The sequence below is a fragment of the Microchirus variegatus genome, assembly GCF_963457635.1.
Source record: "Microchirus variegatus genome assembly, chromosome: 4".
Classification (NCBI taxonomy): domain Eukaryota; kingdom Metazoa; phylum Chordata; class Actinopteri; order Pleuronectiformes; family Soleidae; genus Microchirus; species Microchirus variegatus.
The window spans coordinates 32,992,943-33,012,046 of NC_139805.1; the positions used below are offsets into that span (position 1 = coordinate 32,992,943).

The 19,104-nt window shown below is 42.9% G+C and overlaps 1 protein-coding gene across 1 annotated transcript in view; it reads left to right on the top strand.

The window, feature by feature from the left end:
- Window positions 1-19,104, top strand: part of szt2 (SZT2 subunit of KICSTOR complex) — a 104,090-nt gene that overhangs the window by 79,907 nt on the left and 5,079 nt on the right. Inside the window, exons 59-69 of the mRNA XM_083887663.1 lie at window positions 2,623-2,878; window positions 3,593-3,672; window positions 5,064-5,189; window positions 6,026-6,228; window positions 7,350-7,446; window positions 9,846-9,926; window positions 10,835-10,909; window positions 14,308-14,373; window positions 17,745-17,958; window positions 18,569-18,746; window positions 18,825-18,947. Coding sequence (XP_083743789.1) covers window positions 2,623-2,878; window positions 3,593-3,672; window positions 5,064-5,189; window positions 6,026-6,228; window positions 7,350-7,446; window positions 9,846-9,926; window positions 10,835-10,909; window positions 14,308-14,373; window positions 17,745-17,958; window positions 18,569-18,746; window positions 18,825-18,947 — 1,499 coding nt within the window. The remainder of the gene's footprint in view (window positions 1-2,622; window positions 2,879-3,592; window positions 3,673-5,063; window positions 5,190-6,025; window positions 6,229-7,349; window positions 7,447-9,845; window positions 9,927-10,834; window positions 10,910-14,307; window positions 14,374-17,744; window positions 17,959-18,568; window positions 18,747-18,824; window positions 18,948-19,104) is intronic.

Genomic DNA, 19,104 nt, shown 5'->3' on the forward strand with positions numbered 1-19,104 from the left:
TAGTAACACATACCACCTCTGAAGCAAGAGTCTGAATTAATGTAATGAGGGTCAAGTGGAAGGTCTCGGTGTGCGCAAACTGCGTGGGCTCTTCCCGAGAACATCTGTGCGTCAGTGCAAAGTGCAAAAGGGCTCATTGATGACATTTGTGTTGATTCAAAGTGAGACGTGCTGGAAAAAAAAACCTTTGTCAAGCTTGTGTTACAGCACAGGAATCACATCCAGAATGTGTTAAATGAGTAGGTGGAAGGGAGTGCATGGGGGTGGATGGGTCAATAGGGGCGCTGCAGTGAATTCCTGCCTCGGGGCTCTCTTACCGGGTCAGTCCAGTCATGGCGATGTTGCCATTAAGCGTGCGGTGTGGTCGGTTTTACATTTTACAGAAAAAATGTCATGCATTGTTGTGTGGGACATGCAGGAGTGTTGATTTGTTGGAGCAAAGACGGACTCCGCCACATGCCCTTTTAGCCCGCCTCCCATGGCCAATTACAAAACTCAAAAAATAATAGAAAGAAAGTTTTTCCCTTTCCCCTCCGACGGCCCTGGCTCTTCATCACTGCATTACTAATGAGCGCAGACAGAAGGCAGAGTCAGAGCGGCATAAAATTTTGCCTGAACAGAGCTTCATCTGTCACGGTCCTGATGGGAAGCAGAGGCAGCACCAGCGCACAGTTTGACCCTGCAGCCTGTGGGCATGGCACGGCCACTCTGCCACAGTGGGGGCATCTGGGTCCAGAGCTGCTCCACTGAACAAACTCGCCCCCAAAAGTTCCTGTCAACAAGCAAGCAGGGCATAATACGAACAATTCCTGCTCGTAAAAAAAATTATTAATAATACCAATCAGCACTAAATGTACGATGCAGTGAATTCACAGTGTTTGAATATAAACCAGAAACTCTCTTTCTGTGTGTCCGTCGTGGCCGTCGCCACAGGTCACGGCAGCGTGAGATCTGTATCAGTCGACTGTTGAAGCTCACCATGCACACACTAATGCTTCGATGACCCGAGGCCTGATGCGTGCACACACTCGGAAAGTTTTCAGAAGTTTTTTTTTTTTTAAAAACATTTTGTTTTGCTCGTGCTAAATCTTTTAAAACCGTCCCCCCACATATTCGTCGTCTCTTCCCTCGGTTGTGACAAAAGCAAAAAAAATGGCACATTTCTTAAAAAATTAAACAGTGACCACATTAATATTCAGAGCCTTCCACTCAGCACTTAGTGGAAGCACCTTTGGCGAAAGATGATGCCCCCTAAATTGGCTTTGGGAGGTTGTGACAGCTACCGTTGTCACCTGGACTTGAGGATTTTAGGACCACACTGGCTTATACTTGACGCTGTGTAAATACGAGATGCAGTGCTTTTAAACGGTGAATTATATCGACAAATCAAACACACAGAGCTTCTTAGCTTGTAAGAATGATACCTGTAGTCACGCCTCTTTAGATTTGATGGCCACAGGAAACGACATCAAGCTTCTTGGAGCGATAAACTGTGTTTTCCAGAAAATTTAGAGCTCTCAGAGTTGACTGGTGCTTGGTTACCTCCATGCCCGTCAGGTTTTAGAGCGCTTTAATTTGTTAATTAAAATAGCAATATTTGCCCTGGGATATTGATTTTCACATTGCGCGATCGATTATTACACTCCACCTACCCATGTAAAACTAATCCCTTCCAAATAGTGCCCTTAATCTACACACTTTTCTCTACGTCTGTTGGTTAGCGGTGACTAAAACACGTGTTATGTTCACGCCCAAGCCATTTCCACTCCATGCCCACAACAACAACATCCATAACCTCGTCTCACCAAATGGCCACACTCGCACATAAATCAAAGACGACGACTGTGTTGTGATGGTTTTGATTTCAGCTCTGTTTTACCCGTGGAGCAATCACTCACAGAGAGGAGTCAGGAGCTCACTCGTGTTGATGCCAGCTGCCATGCTGTCAGTGGAATGAGACATTTTTTTATGAGGCTAACAACCCCCCCCCCCCCCTCTAAGAGTCCAGCCTAAGAGTAAAGCTGCACTATAAAGCAGTGGAATGGGAATGGGAACGGGAAGTTGATTCGAGTCATTTATGTAAATGTAACCTGAATTTTCTCCTAAAATGTCTTGGATGATTCTTCAATCTAAAAGTCATTGCCAGAAAACTGGGTTGGGGGCCCATAGATGGGTCGTGGGAGATTTTTTTCAGGGTCCCCAAACATATTTGCAGAATTTTCACATTTCACATATGTGTATATGTTTTAAATATCTTGCAGATAAAGACTAATGATGATGAAATAATGATGCAGGTGAATCCATAATTAGTTTTTAACCCTTAAGACGTCATTTAATATCCTTACAGATTCAAGATGGAAAAAAATATCGATTTTTGCCATTAGGTGTCCCTGAGCACAGTTGGCAAAAATCGATATTTTTTTCCATCTTTTAAAACTACTTCAGTCTAAATTATACTTATCAAATATTCATTATATTTTGGGAATTTCAGCAAGAGTACATTTTTTGCTGCCAGGGACAAATTCAAAATGGCTTGAAAATAAAAAAAACGGAATCTCACAAAATGTCCCTAGGATCTCTTAAGGGTTAACTTCACTTTTAAAATTGTTGTGTCTTTTCCAGGATCCAAACCAGTTCCTCAGCCCCTCCATGGAACCTGACGCGTTGCTGCGCAGCGCCGTTCCTCCTCTGCCCAGTAAAGAACAGGGCCGGCTGAGCAGCTCCGGGCGAATTCTTGCTCCCCTCCATTTCCCCTCTGAGCTGCTGCCCTTTGACGAGGCTCTGAGGGACGTGTGCACCATCCGACCCCTGATGGAGGGGGATGTGGTGGCACGACATGGCGGCCAACTCTTGGACATCAAAGCTGCTGAGCGAAGAGGTGAATCCTCCTCCTACTATTACCACTACTACAGCAACTTCTCACATAACATAAAGCTAAACAATTATGTGTCAGCTAAATGGTTAAATTTAAGCTAATTGTTACCATTAGGCAAAATAATTATTTTTAAGCTAAACATTGAGCTAAACAGTTAACGTTAAGCTAACTGGTATGTAGCATTAAGCTAAACAGTTAACTTTAAGCTAATTGATACATTCATAACATAAAGCTAAATAATTGTGTGAGCTAAATGGTTAACTTTAAGCTAATTGTTATGTAACAGCATTAGGCAAAATAATTATGTTTAAGCTAAACATTTAACTTAAAGCTCACCTTTACGTAACGTTAGGCTAAACAATTATTTTTTAAGCTAAACATTGCGCTAAACAGTTGACTTTAAGCTAGCTGTTATGTAATATTAGGCTAAACAATTTTGTTTAAGCTAAACAGTGAGCTAAACCGTTAACTTAAAGTTAACTGTTACGTAACATTAGGCTAAATAATTATGTTTGAGCTAAACCGTTAACTTTAAGCTAACTGTTACATAACATTAGGCTAAACAATTATGTTAACGCTAAACAGTTAACTTTAAGATAATTGTTGCATAACATAATGCAAAAAAAAATTAATTAGTATAATTTATTTACTTGTTTTCATCCAACTCCACACTGGGTTGGAGGTGTAATGGCTTCTCTTTGACCTTTGTGTTGACAGAAATGGAGAAACAGATGAAGATAGAGAACCTGTTTGTGACGTGGCAGCAGAGGTCAGCGCAGTCCAACATGCCCATCTCAGTAAGTCACGACAGAAGTGTTTGTTTTAAATGTTAAAATCTGAAATGTAGAGTACTGTACAGTAATGATGTAGAGAACCACAGGTGAGGAAAACACTTCACTCATTAAGCTACAAGGTCAAATAAACTTTAGGACACAGGATATACAATTTTCTCCATCGAGACATGGGTCCATTTAGGCTGATTGAAGACCAGACGCACTGGTGCATTCTGGACCATCTATAGTGGTTTCACAACACAGGTTGGGGGGCCTTGTTAGCCGGGCGTTGCAGTAGTCAATGACCAAAGATAAACAGTACTAGGAGCTGGGTAGCCTGTTGACTTGGGCATGGTCTGATTTCTATTATATTGACTAGTGCAAAGCGACATGACCGGGTGACAGAAGCAACATGATCTGTAAAGGTCAACTGGTCATCAATCATGACATCCAAGTTTCTTGCTATCTCGGAAGGAGCCAGAGTTAGAGAGTCGATATGAATGCAGATGTTATGATGTATCGTTGGATTGGCTGGGAAGACCGATGTATAGTAGACATTAATCATGTCATTGAATGCCATGTATGAAGTTTTCGACATTATTACACAAGACAGTGACATATGTGATTATAAAATGCAGCTTCAGGAATGTGATCTCATACATTAGCATCAGCGCTGTTGAAATCCACTGTGGCACTGCACTGAAAGCGGGTGGCAAATTTGAAGTGGTGTTAGATATTGGACACATTAAAAAAAAATAATTTGAATAGTCTAACAACAAATTGGATCTGACCGGGGCGTCGGAATTGAGTATTAATTCCTGTAGTGTGAAAGTAGCTTAATATCAAATATAACTAATGGGACCTGACAAATCATGGGGGAATGAAGCCTCTCACTACACTCTGTGTTTTTTTTTAAAGAGCCAGGATTATGGTTCACTCCTGTGGGAAATCATTTAGCGTCGCCCTGTTTCCTCAGTGGGGAATTTCGGAGCTAATTAAAAAGGTTTCTGTCTGCCACGGTGACATCTCAAGAGAGGTTACGTGGTGACATTAAATTTACAAATTTGGTATTTCAACAGACGCCCACGCAGCAGACTAAATCAGGCTCATTCAAAAAAAAAAAAAAAAGAAAGACTAGTCTGACCCAGGTGCAGCAGGCCTCGCAGCCATTTCTCATGGCATTTGGGTTTTTTTTGTGTGCGACACCGGATGAACTAAATTAATTATTAGATGTGACGTATCTGCATCAAACTCAGGTTTGCATTTGAATGTCAAGCTTTTTGTTCTTGCTCCTACTGGATGTGCTACATCTGCTGAATCCTTAAATATGACAGGTACGCAGTTCAACTGATGCTGTATCATCGTGTTATTATTCTGTTTGTGACAGTTAACCATGTACTGTATGTGTGGAACAGGCTGCAGACCTGGAGACCCTGAAGCAGTCATCCAGGCTGGTCCACTACTGTGCCACCCCTCTGCTCTTTGACCCGCTCTTCCGCAAGCAGATCCAAGAGGAACAGGCTGCTCTGCCTCCAGTGAAGGTACCTCAAGGAAAAATAACATAGCAGCCTAAACTTAGTAGTTTACTAAGAACAACAGGCCTTTGGTTGTACGTCTGAACACTCAACTGTGCTCAGTGCACTTGAAGAGATTCAGTTTTTATGCTCCGCGCTCGACGAGCGACACGGAGCATATATCGTTTGCACCGTTCCGTCCGTCTGGATTAAAATGAATACCTTCCTGTGCGCGTACGTCCTTCACATTTTGCAGGATTGTTTAGTGGGTGAATATCTCCAGGTATTTTTTTCGTTTTGTCCAAAAACCTTTTTTTGAATTTTTCGTGAATTTTTACGGTTTTTTTTGCAGGGAAATGTGAGAAATGTGTAAACGGCACTTTACAAGCTTGTCAACACGATCACTTGACAAATATTCGACATATTGATGTCAAACTGGCACTGTCCATGCCTCTTACAAGTATCTTGGACAAGTTCGAAGATGGGTGACCTTGACCTACTTTTTAAGGTCACAGATGCACTTGAAACTTGAAAAATAGCCAAAAACCGGCACTTTTCAACATTGTCAACGCGATAACTTGACAAATATTTATTGTATTGCTGCCAAACTGGCACTGTGGATGCCTATTTCAAGTATCTTGAATAAGTTCGAAGATGGGTGACCTTGACGTACTTTCCAAGGTCACAGCTGCACACCACATGTCCAAAGTGGCCTTCATTGCCTATGCAAATTTTGCTTTAAAATTGGCATAAAAATGTGGGCGCATGGCGCGGAGCATTAGTAGTCGTCGACTATCACCACTCTAGTTATATCTAGCCGAGGTGTTCAGTTCAATGAATGCTGAATGTTTTGTGACGCGCAGAAACGCCATCGCTCCAGTGACTCCACAGCGTCAGGTCGGGACAGGAGCTACAGCACCGATTCCGCCGACATGCTGCCCAGCCGAGTGAAAGAGGAGCCCTGGCTGCAGGAGATCTGCAACACCTTCCTCCAGCAGTACGTCCAGTACCTGCAGAGCATGGGCTTCATTTTGGTCCAGGTCCGGCCTCAGTCTCCAGCTCGCAGGTCTGTATTTTGCATATGCATCCATAGCCTGTTTTTTTTGCCAGTGGGTATTTTTCTGTGTTTGAAATGAAGGATCATTTTCATACGGCTTGAGCAGCACTCGACTTGAATCCATTTGAAAGCAATACTGTGAAGCAGGGACACGTCCTGCATTTTAAACACTAACACTAGTAGATAAGTAAAAATACTTACATTCAATTATTTTCTATGCACTGCAGTAATAAAGAGCCAAAGGGTTTTTTATATATATTAGTGTATATATTAGGCACGTTAACGGCGCCAACATTAACACATGCTGGGTTTCCATGACGACTGACCGGAAAAAGACGCACATGACGTCATGTTAACGTGACTCCCGATTGTTAAAATGAGTCTCTAAAGTAACGCTAAACTTTAAAAACAGAGGCACACATACGCAGTACACAGGTACTAACACCGCTAGCTATTTTTCGTTGAATAAACAGACCGCTCCAGTTCGACTGTAGGCGCACTAACGGAGCTAACTGGTAAACGGTGCCTGGACTCTGGTGCCACAGCATGTAAACATGACATCACGCGTCTTTTTCCAGGCAGTTGTCATGGAAACACGCCATGCGTAAGTGCCCAGCACTAATATATATGCATATATATACACAAGATGTGGATTTCACAGGTGGACTCCTGTTGTAGAATATTTAGATTTTCCAAAATGAAGAGATGACACCAAATAAAAGTGAATTTCCTGACAATTCCTTTAGTTAATGGGCGCACACGTATGTTTTCCTCATCTAGCTGCTCAGTCGTTTGTGTGGAACTTAATAAATCATCGCGTTATCTCTGCCCCTCCGCCAGCCCCTTAGTCTCCCGTAGTGAGCAGCGTTCATCCATTAGTCATCATGTGTGTCTTGATCCTCATCTGATCTCTGACCTCTGCTCTGCCGCCCACTGGCTGATGAAAGCAGAGAAGAAGCCGGGCATATGTCAGTCTCTGCTGCTGCCTGTCACTTTCCAGGCTCAGGCTCAGACTCAGACAATCTGGTCCAGTAGGTGGTCCATTAGCCTCTGGGCCTTGGCCTTGCTGGTTTGACCAGACTCTTAACTGACCTGTTCTCCGACCCCACCCCACTCCCGATCTCTTCCAGCACCGCCCGGGCCCGTGCCGCCATGCTGAACTCAATGTCCTCTGAAGGAAGGATGTCTTTTTCTTACGTAAAACAGAAGAGCGAGGACAGCCCTAAGGTTAGTGTTCACCCCAGAGACGAAGAAGTCTTATTCTGGCTGTGGTAATGTAACAATGACATAAAACACATTCAAGCGTATCTTTTTACATTTACTGTTCCCCAAAGATACAACAACAATTCTGTGCCCTTTTTTTTTTTTTGCTTTTAAACCTTCTTTTTCACTTCTGGAAACATACACATGTACCTTATTAAGTTTCATAGAAGGCGAGATTAATAGTAGCAGTTGTAACAGTTTGCTGAAACTTTACTGTTCGCTTAAACATAACTGTTTCGCTTTATATTTAGCAGAGGCAATTGTTCAGCCTAATGTTTAGCTGAAAAGTAGCTTTTAGGCTTTATGTTACATGACGGAACAGTTAGCTTAAACAAGTGTGTAACTTAATGTTTAGCAGAAGCAATTGTTCGGCTTAAGGTTGAAGTAGCTTTTTAGCTTTGTGTTATGTTACCTAACAATTAGCTTCAAGTTAACCATTTAGCTCACACGTAATTTTTTAGCTTTATGTTATGTAACAATTAGATTAAAGTTAACCTCTTAGCTCACACAATTGTTTAGCTTTGTTATGTAACAATTAGCTTAAAGTTAACTGTTTAGCTCAATGTTAAGCTTAAACGTAATTATTTAGCCTGATGTTATGTTACGTAACAATTAGCTTAATGTTAACCATTTAGCTCACACAATTGTTTAGCTTTATGTTATTTAACAAACAGCTTAAAGTTAACTGTTAAGCTTAAACATCATTGTTTAGATTTTTGTTGCATGATGTAATAGTTAGTTTACATTTAATCCTTTAGCATACATATTGCATATAGCATTACAACTGTTTAGCTTTATGTTACGTAAAGTAACAGCATAGAGTTAACAGTTTAGCTTAAACCTAATTGTTTAGCTTCATGTTATGTTACGTGACAGTTATCCTCAAGTTGACTATTCATCTTAAAGATAATTGTCAAGCTTTATGTTACATAATGTCAAAGTTAGCTTAAAGTTGACTGTTTTGCTTCAACATAAATCTTTAAAAAAATAAAATAAAGTGGTTCTTTTTTAAGTTGGTTCTCAGCACAGGAAGTCATTGTGGATGTGGATGAACATAAGTGGAAGTGTCATTAGTAAAATACTCATTGGTATTGTATGTATTGTATTGTAATGTAACTGAGCATTCTGTATACATGCTGGTCGCTCCTTTTTCCAAGTAAATCAGACTCAGGCTTCCAACTACACCAATGTTCATGCTGTAGTAATGAGAAATGACTGTGGTGGTGAATTCCCTGCAGGGCCTTTAAGAAATGTGTGTTTGTGTTTTTGGTCCTGCAGTGGTAACCTTTTCAAAGCTGCTAACATCACTGAGAGGTGGTGTGTACCAGAAGTTCACACAGATACTTTCAACAACTCTCTCAAGAGGCGATGCTCCCCTAAAACTCACGTCTGAATTCGGAATCTGTTTATATTATTTTTGATATAAAGCCTGTTTTTAAGCCTGATAAGTGACACCAGGATATCAGAGGACCTTCACCCCACATTGTGATGGAAGGTCATGGTTGGATTGTGTGTTTATAATCTGCAACATCAAAATATAAAGAGTTAACCCTAAGTTAATTTTTCTTAAGTTGCGTGCAACACAAAACAAATAGCGTTGTTTAAATTGTGTGGCACTGGCCAACTGTCGGCACGTCCTGTACTCGCTTTAAAGTAAAAGCGCTGTAGCATTTATCTTCCCTGTATACTGACTTCACAAAGGTTTTTATTGTGAAATAATTGCAGGACGAGCCTTGGCATTCTAAAGCACAGAGGAACATTTTTTGGCCAATTTCAAAGGCAAACCTTATGTAAAACTCAAATGAATAGAAATAGAATTGGATAGAAATACTGAATTCTATGGCGTTAAAGAATGCTGTTAACATTGTTGACCACTCAAAAAAAAAACCCACACATAACCTAAAATATAAAACCTTGTAGGTTGTACACGTTAATGCAGAAATACTACACATTAATAAACACCTTCTCCTTGTAAAGGCTCCCTGTCCTTACAAAACTCGAGTTCACCCCAGGGTGTATTGATGCCATTGCCTCTTTTTCTTTGTCCCTGTTATATAACAGGTGAGTAGGCTGGAGAAGGTGAGAGCTTTTGTCAGCATTGGTCTTGCACTTCGTGTGCAAGAGTATTGGTTTGCTGGAGGCAGCAGCAGCACTTGTGTAAAGTTGAGTCACATCCAACTTGCAGGGGAAAAAAACGCCAGTTCAAATGATAATTTTGTACATTATTTTTTTAAATAACACAAGCTAAACTAGCACGAATCACGAGTTTTGCGTTTTATCAGTTAGCATTTAACGTAAGTCGTCTTCAGAGCTAATTTGAATAACAAATCATCAAAATTGTAATTGTAAATTTCACATTTCAGGCCGTAGCAGCGGGCACCACTGCATATCACCTGCAGAGGGCGCTGCCGGGAGGGATCGTGCTGATGGAACTGGCTTTTCAGGTGAGAAGGTTTCGCTCCAAATGAGTGCTAAATGTAGCAGGGTATTTTTAATATTGTCATCTTTGGATCCTATGTCCGTGTTTGTGAAGTTACTCCAACTTTTCCAGCAGGGCACATTCCAATTGAGCGTTACAAGAAACTCGGAAATTCCAACTTCCCAATTACTAGTTTTTGTTTACCCAATGGTGTTGCCAGATTTTAATCTGATTAGAAGACTCAGTCAAGTAATTTGATTAACCATGAAAACTCAGTCAGGTAATCTGATTAACCATGAAGACTCGGTCACGTAATCTAGTTAACCACGAAGACTCAGTCAGTTAATCTGATTAACCATGAAGACCCAGTCAGGTAATCGGATTAACAATGAAGACCCAGTCAGATAATCTGAGACTCAGTCAGGTAATCGGATTAACAATGAAGACAGTCAGGTAATCTGATTAACCATGAAGACTCAGTCAGGTAATATGATTAACCATGAAGACCCAGTCAGGTAATCTGATTAACAATGTAGACTCGGTCAGATAATCTGAGACTCGGTCAGGTAATCGGATTAACAATGAAGACTCAGTCAGGTAATCTGAGACTCAGTCAGGTAATCTGATTCACCATGAAAACTCAGTCAGGTAATCTGATTAACCACAAAGACTCAGTCAGATAATCTGAGACTCAGTCAGGTAATCTGATTAACCATGAAGACTCAGTCAGGTAATCTGATTAACCATGAAGACTCAGTCAGGTAATCTGATTAACCATGAAGACCCAGTCAGGTAATCCGATTAACCATGAAGACTCAGTCAGGTAATCTGATTAACCATGAATAAAGGTTTGAAAGGTAACTGTCACTGAAAGGAAACACTGTTTTACTCTGTGTTTATAACGTTTTGCATGTTTCCTTTCTTCTCCACCAGGGCTGTTACTTCTGTGTGAAGCAGTATGCGCTGGAGTGTTCCCGCATTCCCATGGGCCAGACAGTCAACTCCCAGGTAAATACGTTGTCGTTGTCGTTGCCGGGGGATACGCAACACTGAGCGCTGCCTATTTCCTCTGGGATTGAAATGGGAGACAATTAGAAGATTTCAATACAGCTGAACTCCTCACCGTGGAGACGAATGCGTGTTTACTCAGAAGTCTCGTTGTAACCTTGTCATATAGCATTAGTGTCTCAGATAATGTCGACCATGCACGTATATTATGTGCTTCTTTTAGGTCACTTCTGTGGTGCGTTTAATGGCTTACTATAATCTGTCTTATATTAGTGTTTTCTGAGGGATTCTTGTGTCTTTGCTCTCAGACGGGTGATGAAGCGCTGTCTTTATGGAAGGAAAGGATAATGTCAAGTGCCGTCCTCTCCAGCACTTTCACACCTCCCTGCCCTGCCTTTAACCCACACAGCTAAAAAGCACGACATTATTTATTCAATCAATAGCACTTTTCATACATAGTTATGTAACTGGGATTGCTTCGCAGGATTATACAAAGCCACTTATCACTCCCTCCCTTACCAAAACATAAAGCAAATCAAACAAAATAGACTACACTGAGAGAATCACTGAGGAACCACTGGAGATATACTTATATATATATACATATTAATTTGTCAGTTTGTGCTCCAACTACATTCAAAACGAGCAAATATGAAAGTGGCCAGTCCTTCAAAAGTGGAGAGTGAGACACACAAAAGGGGGAAAGATAACAATTATGTCCTTCACAATAAGATAAGATGCTATTTGGGCGGGGGTTTATGCCAGTGTGTGTTATCTGTGCACTCAGGCAAGTGTGTGTGTGTGTGTGTGTGTGTGTGTGTGTGTGTGTGTGTGTGTGTGTGTGTGTGTGTGTGTGTGTGTGGGTGTGGGTGTGGGTGTGGGTGTGGGTGTGGGTGTGTGTGTGTGCGAGTGAGAAACCACACATTTACATGGAAGTCTTCATCTGCTTAAAGCCGAGTTCACAGGCTTTTTACTCCGTCGTGACCGCGATGTGGGAGAGTTTCACAGAGGATTTCACAGCAATCACAGCACAGGGAGGGGCTAATTCATTCTACACCAAAAAATACAATCCCACAACACACACAGTATAAATAACTGAAAGCCTCCGACCAGGAACAACCCACTGACTTTGACTGTCTTTGGAGAGAGAGTGAGTGTGAGTCTGTCCAGTGTGGCTTCAGCTTGATCTTTGCCAGGACAAAATCTCACTCCTCTCATGCATTCGTGATGAGTCGGTTTCTGCAGAGAAAAACAGCTGAAAAATTACCTCGTTGTAGTAGGAATATATGTCGTCTCCTCTGTGACTTTTCTGAGAAACATATTTAATGATTTTGTTCAACCTGAAGTGTGAGTCCAAGAAATTCAAGCTTTCAGACATACGGTGAGGTGGGGTGGGGTTTGGTGTCGTGTGGCCTCTTGAGTTTCATGTAGGTCTTCTGTTATTCCATGAGAATCAATTGTTTTATTATATGTGGTTCAATGCAACATGACTGACTGATTGTGACTGAATGATGACCCTGCATCTCTGCATTAAAGGCCTGATCTTTACTGATGTGAACATACAGTATCTGCTGGCTAGGCACTGTTTAACTACATTATAGAAGAGGAAGAGGAAGAAGATGAGGCTGAGGAGAGGATGAGACTGAGGAGAGAAGAGGATGAGGAAAGGAGAGAATGAGGCTGAGAAGAGATGAGGATGAGGAGAGGATGAGGCTGAAGAAAGGAGATGGTGGGCCTGAGGATGAGAAGAGGCTGAGGAGAGGATGAGACTGAGGAAACGAGATGATGAGGAGAGGATGAGACTGTGGAAAGGAGAAGATGAGGCTGAGGAGAGGATGAGGCTGTGGATAAAAAGAGGATGAGGCTGAGGAGAGGAGATGGTGAAGCTGAGGAAAGGAGAAGGTGGGGCTGAGGATGAGAAGTGGCTGAGGAGAGGAGATTATGAGGATGAGGCTGAGGAAAGGAGAAGATGAGGCTGAGGATAAAAAGGATGAGGCTGAGGATAAAAAGGATGAGGCTGAGGAGAGGAGGTGATGAGGATGAGGCTGAAGAAAGGAGATGGTGGAGCTGAGGATGGGAAGAGGATGAGACTGAGGAAAGGCGATTATGAGGCTGAGGATAGGAATAGGAGAAGATGAGGCTGAGGATAAAAAGGATGAAGCTGAGGAAATGAGGTGATGAAGATGAGGAAAGGAGACGATGAGGCTGAGGAAAGAAGAGGATGAAGATGAGGAGGGGAAGATGAGGCTGAGGATGGGGCTGAGGAGAGGAGATAATGAGGCTGACGAAAGGAGATAATGGGGCTGAGGTAAGGAGAAGAATGTGATACTGGGTTAATGCAGGAGTTTTCTAATTCCAGACGATGGCAGGAATTCAACTTTATGGATACAGATTTCCCGTTAAACTCCAAAGAAGAAGAAGAATCACTGCAGCATATTTTGGTTAGAGGTCGTTCTCACATGAACCTGGTGTTTAGCTGACTCCTGTGTTGGAGGCTGATAGTCAACTTCATAGCAAGAGCGGCTAATAATGTTGCTGAAGTGATGGTGATCTGACTTTGATGGGTTTGCTATGTCCCATCAGGTTAAGGAGGCCTCGCGTTGACGAGGTGGAACTGAAAAGCTTCTCATTCATCAAGCGTTGACAAAAAAACTTAATTCTGGATCCATTCCTGCTCTGTGAGGCAGAGCTAATCAGATCACATTTTATGATTTTAGCTCGTTTTAGCTTTAGCTTTTAACTCGTGCTGCAAAGTCAGCCTTCTTGGTCTCTGCTCTGCTAACTTCCGTTAGCCGCCTGAAGCTCCAAACATCAGGCCCATCCACTGTCTAACAGTAACGGCTCTGATTGGATTGGTTTTCAGTGATGGAGCTTTAACGTTGTAATTTGATTAGCTAGCACCTGTGCAGGACTAGCCCCACTCTATGTGAATGAGCAGTTGACGTTTCCACCATTGACTGGGAAGCAAATGGTTTGTTGTCGCCGAGGTGGCCTGTGGCCTTAGTTACCTTTACACAAGGCTTGCCACGGTTTCTCTTGACTGTCCCTTTATTATTATTATTACATGAGGCCAGCACTGCTTCAGCCTGTGGCTGTCGGCTACAGTGGCAAATCAACAAGAAAGAAACAAACTGTGAAACACCACAAAGGAAAAGAAGGAACAGATGGAGTGCGGCTGGAGGGCAGAACTACAAAGTTAGCCACTAGTAAATTATTTCTACTCTGTCAGGTAATGGAGAGCTGGAGATGCAGCCCACACGGTCCTGTCGGAAAGCTCCCCCCCCCCCCACCATGAGAAACCATATTTTTGTTGTGTTGATGCAGTCTTCGTCCTCACCCATCTGTGTGTGTGTATGTGTATGTCTGCCTCGTCCCACCTTATGTCATCTCTCCATCAGGGCAGCCTCCTCACCAAACCTCGTTGCAAGCCGTTTCCAGACGCCACCCCAGTATCTGACTGTGCGGTATGTCCCAGCCATTCTCCAGTGGGGGAGGGGCCCGTGTCTCGCGCCAATCAGGCTTTCACCCCTTCCCCGCCGCTCTGCTTGCTGCCATCACTCTCCCTCTCTCTGTTTCCAAATCTACTTACTGTACCTTTGTCTTTGTGTTTCTTGTGGGAATGAATGGGTCTCAGTGTTTAATGAGCTCTGCTTTCACATCTGTGGGGAGCGACAGATGTTACAACCTCACAGCTTGCGTAGGAACTACCAGGTTTGGATGGGCGATAGTCAGGTGTTGGGGGGGAAATGATAGGTTGACGGTGTAAGTCCAGCCCCCCCTGTGATTACTTTTTCCTCCTTGACTTTCCAAAGGCTGTCCATTTCCGTGCTTGCTGGTTTGGGTGTCGTGGGCATCTCGGCTTGTGATTCTCTTTAAGTGCCTGTGCAACCAACCTTTTGTCCCTTCTGCCCTTTTCCCTCTGACAGACTGACAGTGTTTCCTCCTTGCTTCTTTTGTAGCAGTGGGGCTCAGTCTTTGTATTTTTTTCTTCCACTTCTGATTGGTCCAGATGCTGCTGAAATAGTTGTTCTGTGCTAATAATGACCTTCAAATGGAATGATGTGGGTTTCCCTGAGTGTTAAGGTGTCAGATTAAAAGTCAAAAATCTGGTTTTTTTTAGAGGCTGGTGATACAGGTAAGTCGTCTTCAGCTTTTACATGTGTGAAATTTAAAGCTACAGCGTGCCGCGTGTGAAACGCATGACACGTTTCCATGACGACTGACTGGCAAAAGACGTGCGTGACGTCATGTTTACGTGACTCCCGATTGTCAAAATGAGTCTCTAAAGTAACTCTAAACTTTAAAAACAAGAGGCACACATAAGCAGTACACAGGTACGCTCTATTCCTTAAATAAACAGACAGATTCAGTTCGACTGTAGGCGCGCTGACGGTGCTCAAGAAGCTCGCGCAGCTAACGGAGCTAACTGGTAAACGGTGCCTGGACTCCGGTGCCGCGGAACGCAAACGTGACGTCACGCATGTCTTTTTCCGGTCAGTCATCATGGAAACACGTCATGCGTTAACGTTGACGCCGTGCGCTAATGTGCCCAGCAGAGCTTGAGTTAATTTTTTAACCTGAATAGCGTAGCTGTTATGCTTCTTGTGTCTCCAAAAACAAAACAAAACACAAGGTGGCAGCAGCAGTAGCAGCAGCGAGTGTTCCGTTTCTGGACTTCATGTGTGTTAATACAACTGTACAATGCAGCAGAAGTGGTACATTTCAGCATGTTCGTTGAATGCATCTCCTAGCGTTTAGGAAATTCGACGAATAATACCATTGAATACCACATGCAGCAAAGTCAGTGATAATAATTATGTCAATTCAACTGATACACTGATAATGTCGGTGTATAAAACTGGATAACTGGAAACTGGAAACATCCATGGATGTGGCAGTTTTTTTTTTGATCAGCTTCCTTTGTGTTGTGTTCACTTTTTCCCATATGACCTCATGATTACAGCGTCTCCCTATCAATGTTAGTCACTGTCATTAATCCCCCCCCCCCCACCACCCACAAATCAACCTACCAATTTATTCCTGTCAAAGTTACACCAGGGTTGTGTTTAATTAGCAAGGAGATGAAGCATTTGGGGATTACAGGTTAGTAGAATAATAAATGTTAGCCCGATAGTCAGGATGACACATGCAGGAAAGGTAGTGGCTCTGAGGCTAAAGAGATCTTTGAGTCCCCCGTGGCGTTCCTGGCTCATCACATAACAGGCGAAAAGGTCACACTTAATTTGTCTGCCAGACTTCAGGAGCAACCACCAGGGACAGAAAAGTTATTGTCTTATCTTTTCATACCTCCGTGCCAAAAATACTCCTCTTCTTGTCTTTGTGTTGAGGCAGGAAAAAAGATTCCAGACGCTAACGCTCACCTCTTTTATTTAATGAAGCCTATTTGTATGTGTTCCAGGTAAATGGTCCAGATGAAAGTAAACACAGAGCAGTACTTTGCTCTCCCTCCAAACTCCTTTTGTGCTTGAATTAATTACACAGAACGTGGCCTTTCTGTGCAGCTATTTGCATTCGCAATTAATGCTTTTTGTCGTTCCTCCCCCTCCTTTGATGTTGGTTTTAATTAAATAAGATACCGCTATGAAGGAGATTGATATCAAAGTTGCTTACAAGAAGCTCACGGCCCGAGCAGCAGGTCATTAAAGGCGCACAGTTTCGGGAAGCACAACAAGGCGTTGCCTTCATATGCAAATCAGGGTCAGTCGTGGATAATCGCAAAGGTAGTGTTGAGGGAATCTGAATTTGCCAGATTGTGATCGTTAAAACAGAGGGGGGTGCTTGTTAATAAAAGGGCCAGACTGTAGATTTGGAGTCGGGACAAAGAGACATAATCACCCTGTTTAGACTTGGTATTAACGTCCAGCCTGAGCATAGTTCTGACTGCAACCAATTAGTCAGTAGTCCAATCGGTCAGGAAAATGACGAAGAAGAGCCTATATACACTTTTATTCATCAAAAGAGTTGCAAAATTAATAGAAAATGTAGTCGAGACATTGACAAGATTAGAAATAATGATTTTTATTTGCCCTTTTGTCAAAAAACCTGCAAAACTGTTTTCAGCCGTGCTAACATCATTGCACAAGGGTTTTAAAGGGTGTTCTAATCATCCAATAACCTTCTAATGCCACTAGCAAACAAAATGTACCATTAGAACACTGGAAATGGGCCTCTATACACCTATGTACATATTCCATTAAAAACCAGACGTTTGCAGCTAGAGTAGTAATTATATTTACAATGTATAGAGTGTATTATTTCTGATTCATTTAATGTTAGATTCATTTAAAACAAAGTGCTTTTCCTTCAAAAATAAGGACATTTCTAAGTGACCCCCAACTTTTGAGAGGTGGTGTACATGTACGGGCTTTTAAAAAACTTGCAGGAGACATCCGAAGATATTGAAAATGCCGCTCCTTACTTTACCTTTACGCTCAGTAGTCTTAAATTCCAGCCCAGCGAAATCCACTTACGTTTCAGTTCTATTTCAGATCAAGCACAATAAAATAACCCCTTCAATGTTTGTTGATGCCTGCAACTTGGCACTCAGCACTGCCCTCTAGTGGAAGTACTGTGGAAATGCCTGTCATAACAAAAAAAGCGCTGACAGAGATAACGTTTGGGACGGACGTAAAATGGACACAAATGGATCATAAATGGGCCTTAAGCCAGATCCAATCTCAAGGACACTAATGCTAGCTGCTAACACTTGTACTTCTGCAGTCCGATCACTGCGGGCTGGATGTTATTACCGGGTCTAAACGTGGGTCTTTGTGTGTGTGCTGCTGGTGACTGGTGTCCATCCCTGTGTTTTTAGCTCTCCATGCTCTTCACCGAGGAGTGCGACAAGGTGCGCGACCTGATGCACGTGCACTCCTTCAGCTACGACTTCCACCTGCGCGTCGTCCACCAGTACCTGGTCGGCTGCCACATGACGCTGCGGCAGGGCTACCAGCTCACCGACTTCCTGGACGACTTCATCTCCCATCACCCGGACATCCCCAAGTTTGGCCGCAATCACGTCATCCAAGGTGATCCTTTGGGTGTAATGCGATGATATATTTCAGTGTGTAGCTGCAGTTTCTCGGGAAGGAAGACTTTTTCAGTTCAGCGGAAACTGACCCAGGTATTTAGCCTCTGTGAGCTAGGCAAGCTAGTTTTTAGTCAAGGAATGAAAGAGGGTCATTAGTCACCTGAGAAACAGTCTGCTGTGAGTGTTGGATTTCCCCTCTGTGTAGTTCCTTTTTGGAAGAGAACTCGGGACAGAATTGTAGGTGGCTGATAGCTGGAGTCTGGTTTCTCCAGGTTAATGTAGGTCACCTGAACATCTGTCTTCTCTGGACAAAAACGTCTTCTATTTTGCTTAAGCGAGTCCAGCCTGATTGTGACCTTTACAGTCACAGGCACAAGGACCGTATGTAGGACCATCTTCACTTTGGCGAATAGCTACGTAGTACATACGTACCTCATATTCCCAACCTATTTTGGCCATTTCTGGTATGTGTCCCTCTGTTTAGGAACCTAAAACCTCATCAGTTTCTGAGATATCTCCATATCCATGCACTCTATCAGCTGCACCTAATAAAACATCTACTGGTTTTCAAAAATAACGTCTCAAACCGTTCTCCTGCTGTTCCTCAGGGAGCTTCTCCATCTCCACGGGGATGATCACGGCTCACCAGCTCTACAACTACATCACCGACCATGCCGGCACCTACGGCATGAAGCCGCTCCGCATGTCCAAGACGTCCCTCGCCGCCGACGGCAAGAAGGGCGCGCCTGACCTGCACGAGTACGCTCTCGTGGCTCTGTGGAACAGGTACAGTCACACAGGAATAGCCAAACTGTTGAGATGTTATTTCGACTTGGATTATATTTTTTTCTGTCCTGCTTTTAGCTCGGGCTCCTACAAAGACCTGGAGGGTCTGCACCACCACGACGACTTTGACGTGTCCCTGGTGGTTTGCCACAACGCGGCTCCGTTTGAGGAGCAGTCGGACGGCGAGAGGCATTTGCTGAAGTGAGACGATGACAATGAACCCATTAAAAGAGTAGAAAATCAGTATTGATGTTGTCACAGATCTAAACTACCGTTCAAAGGTTTGGGGTCACTTAGAAACTTTAAACTCAGAATTCTGACTTTAAACTCAGAATTCTGACTTTATTCTCAAGAGTTC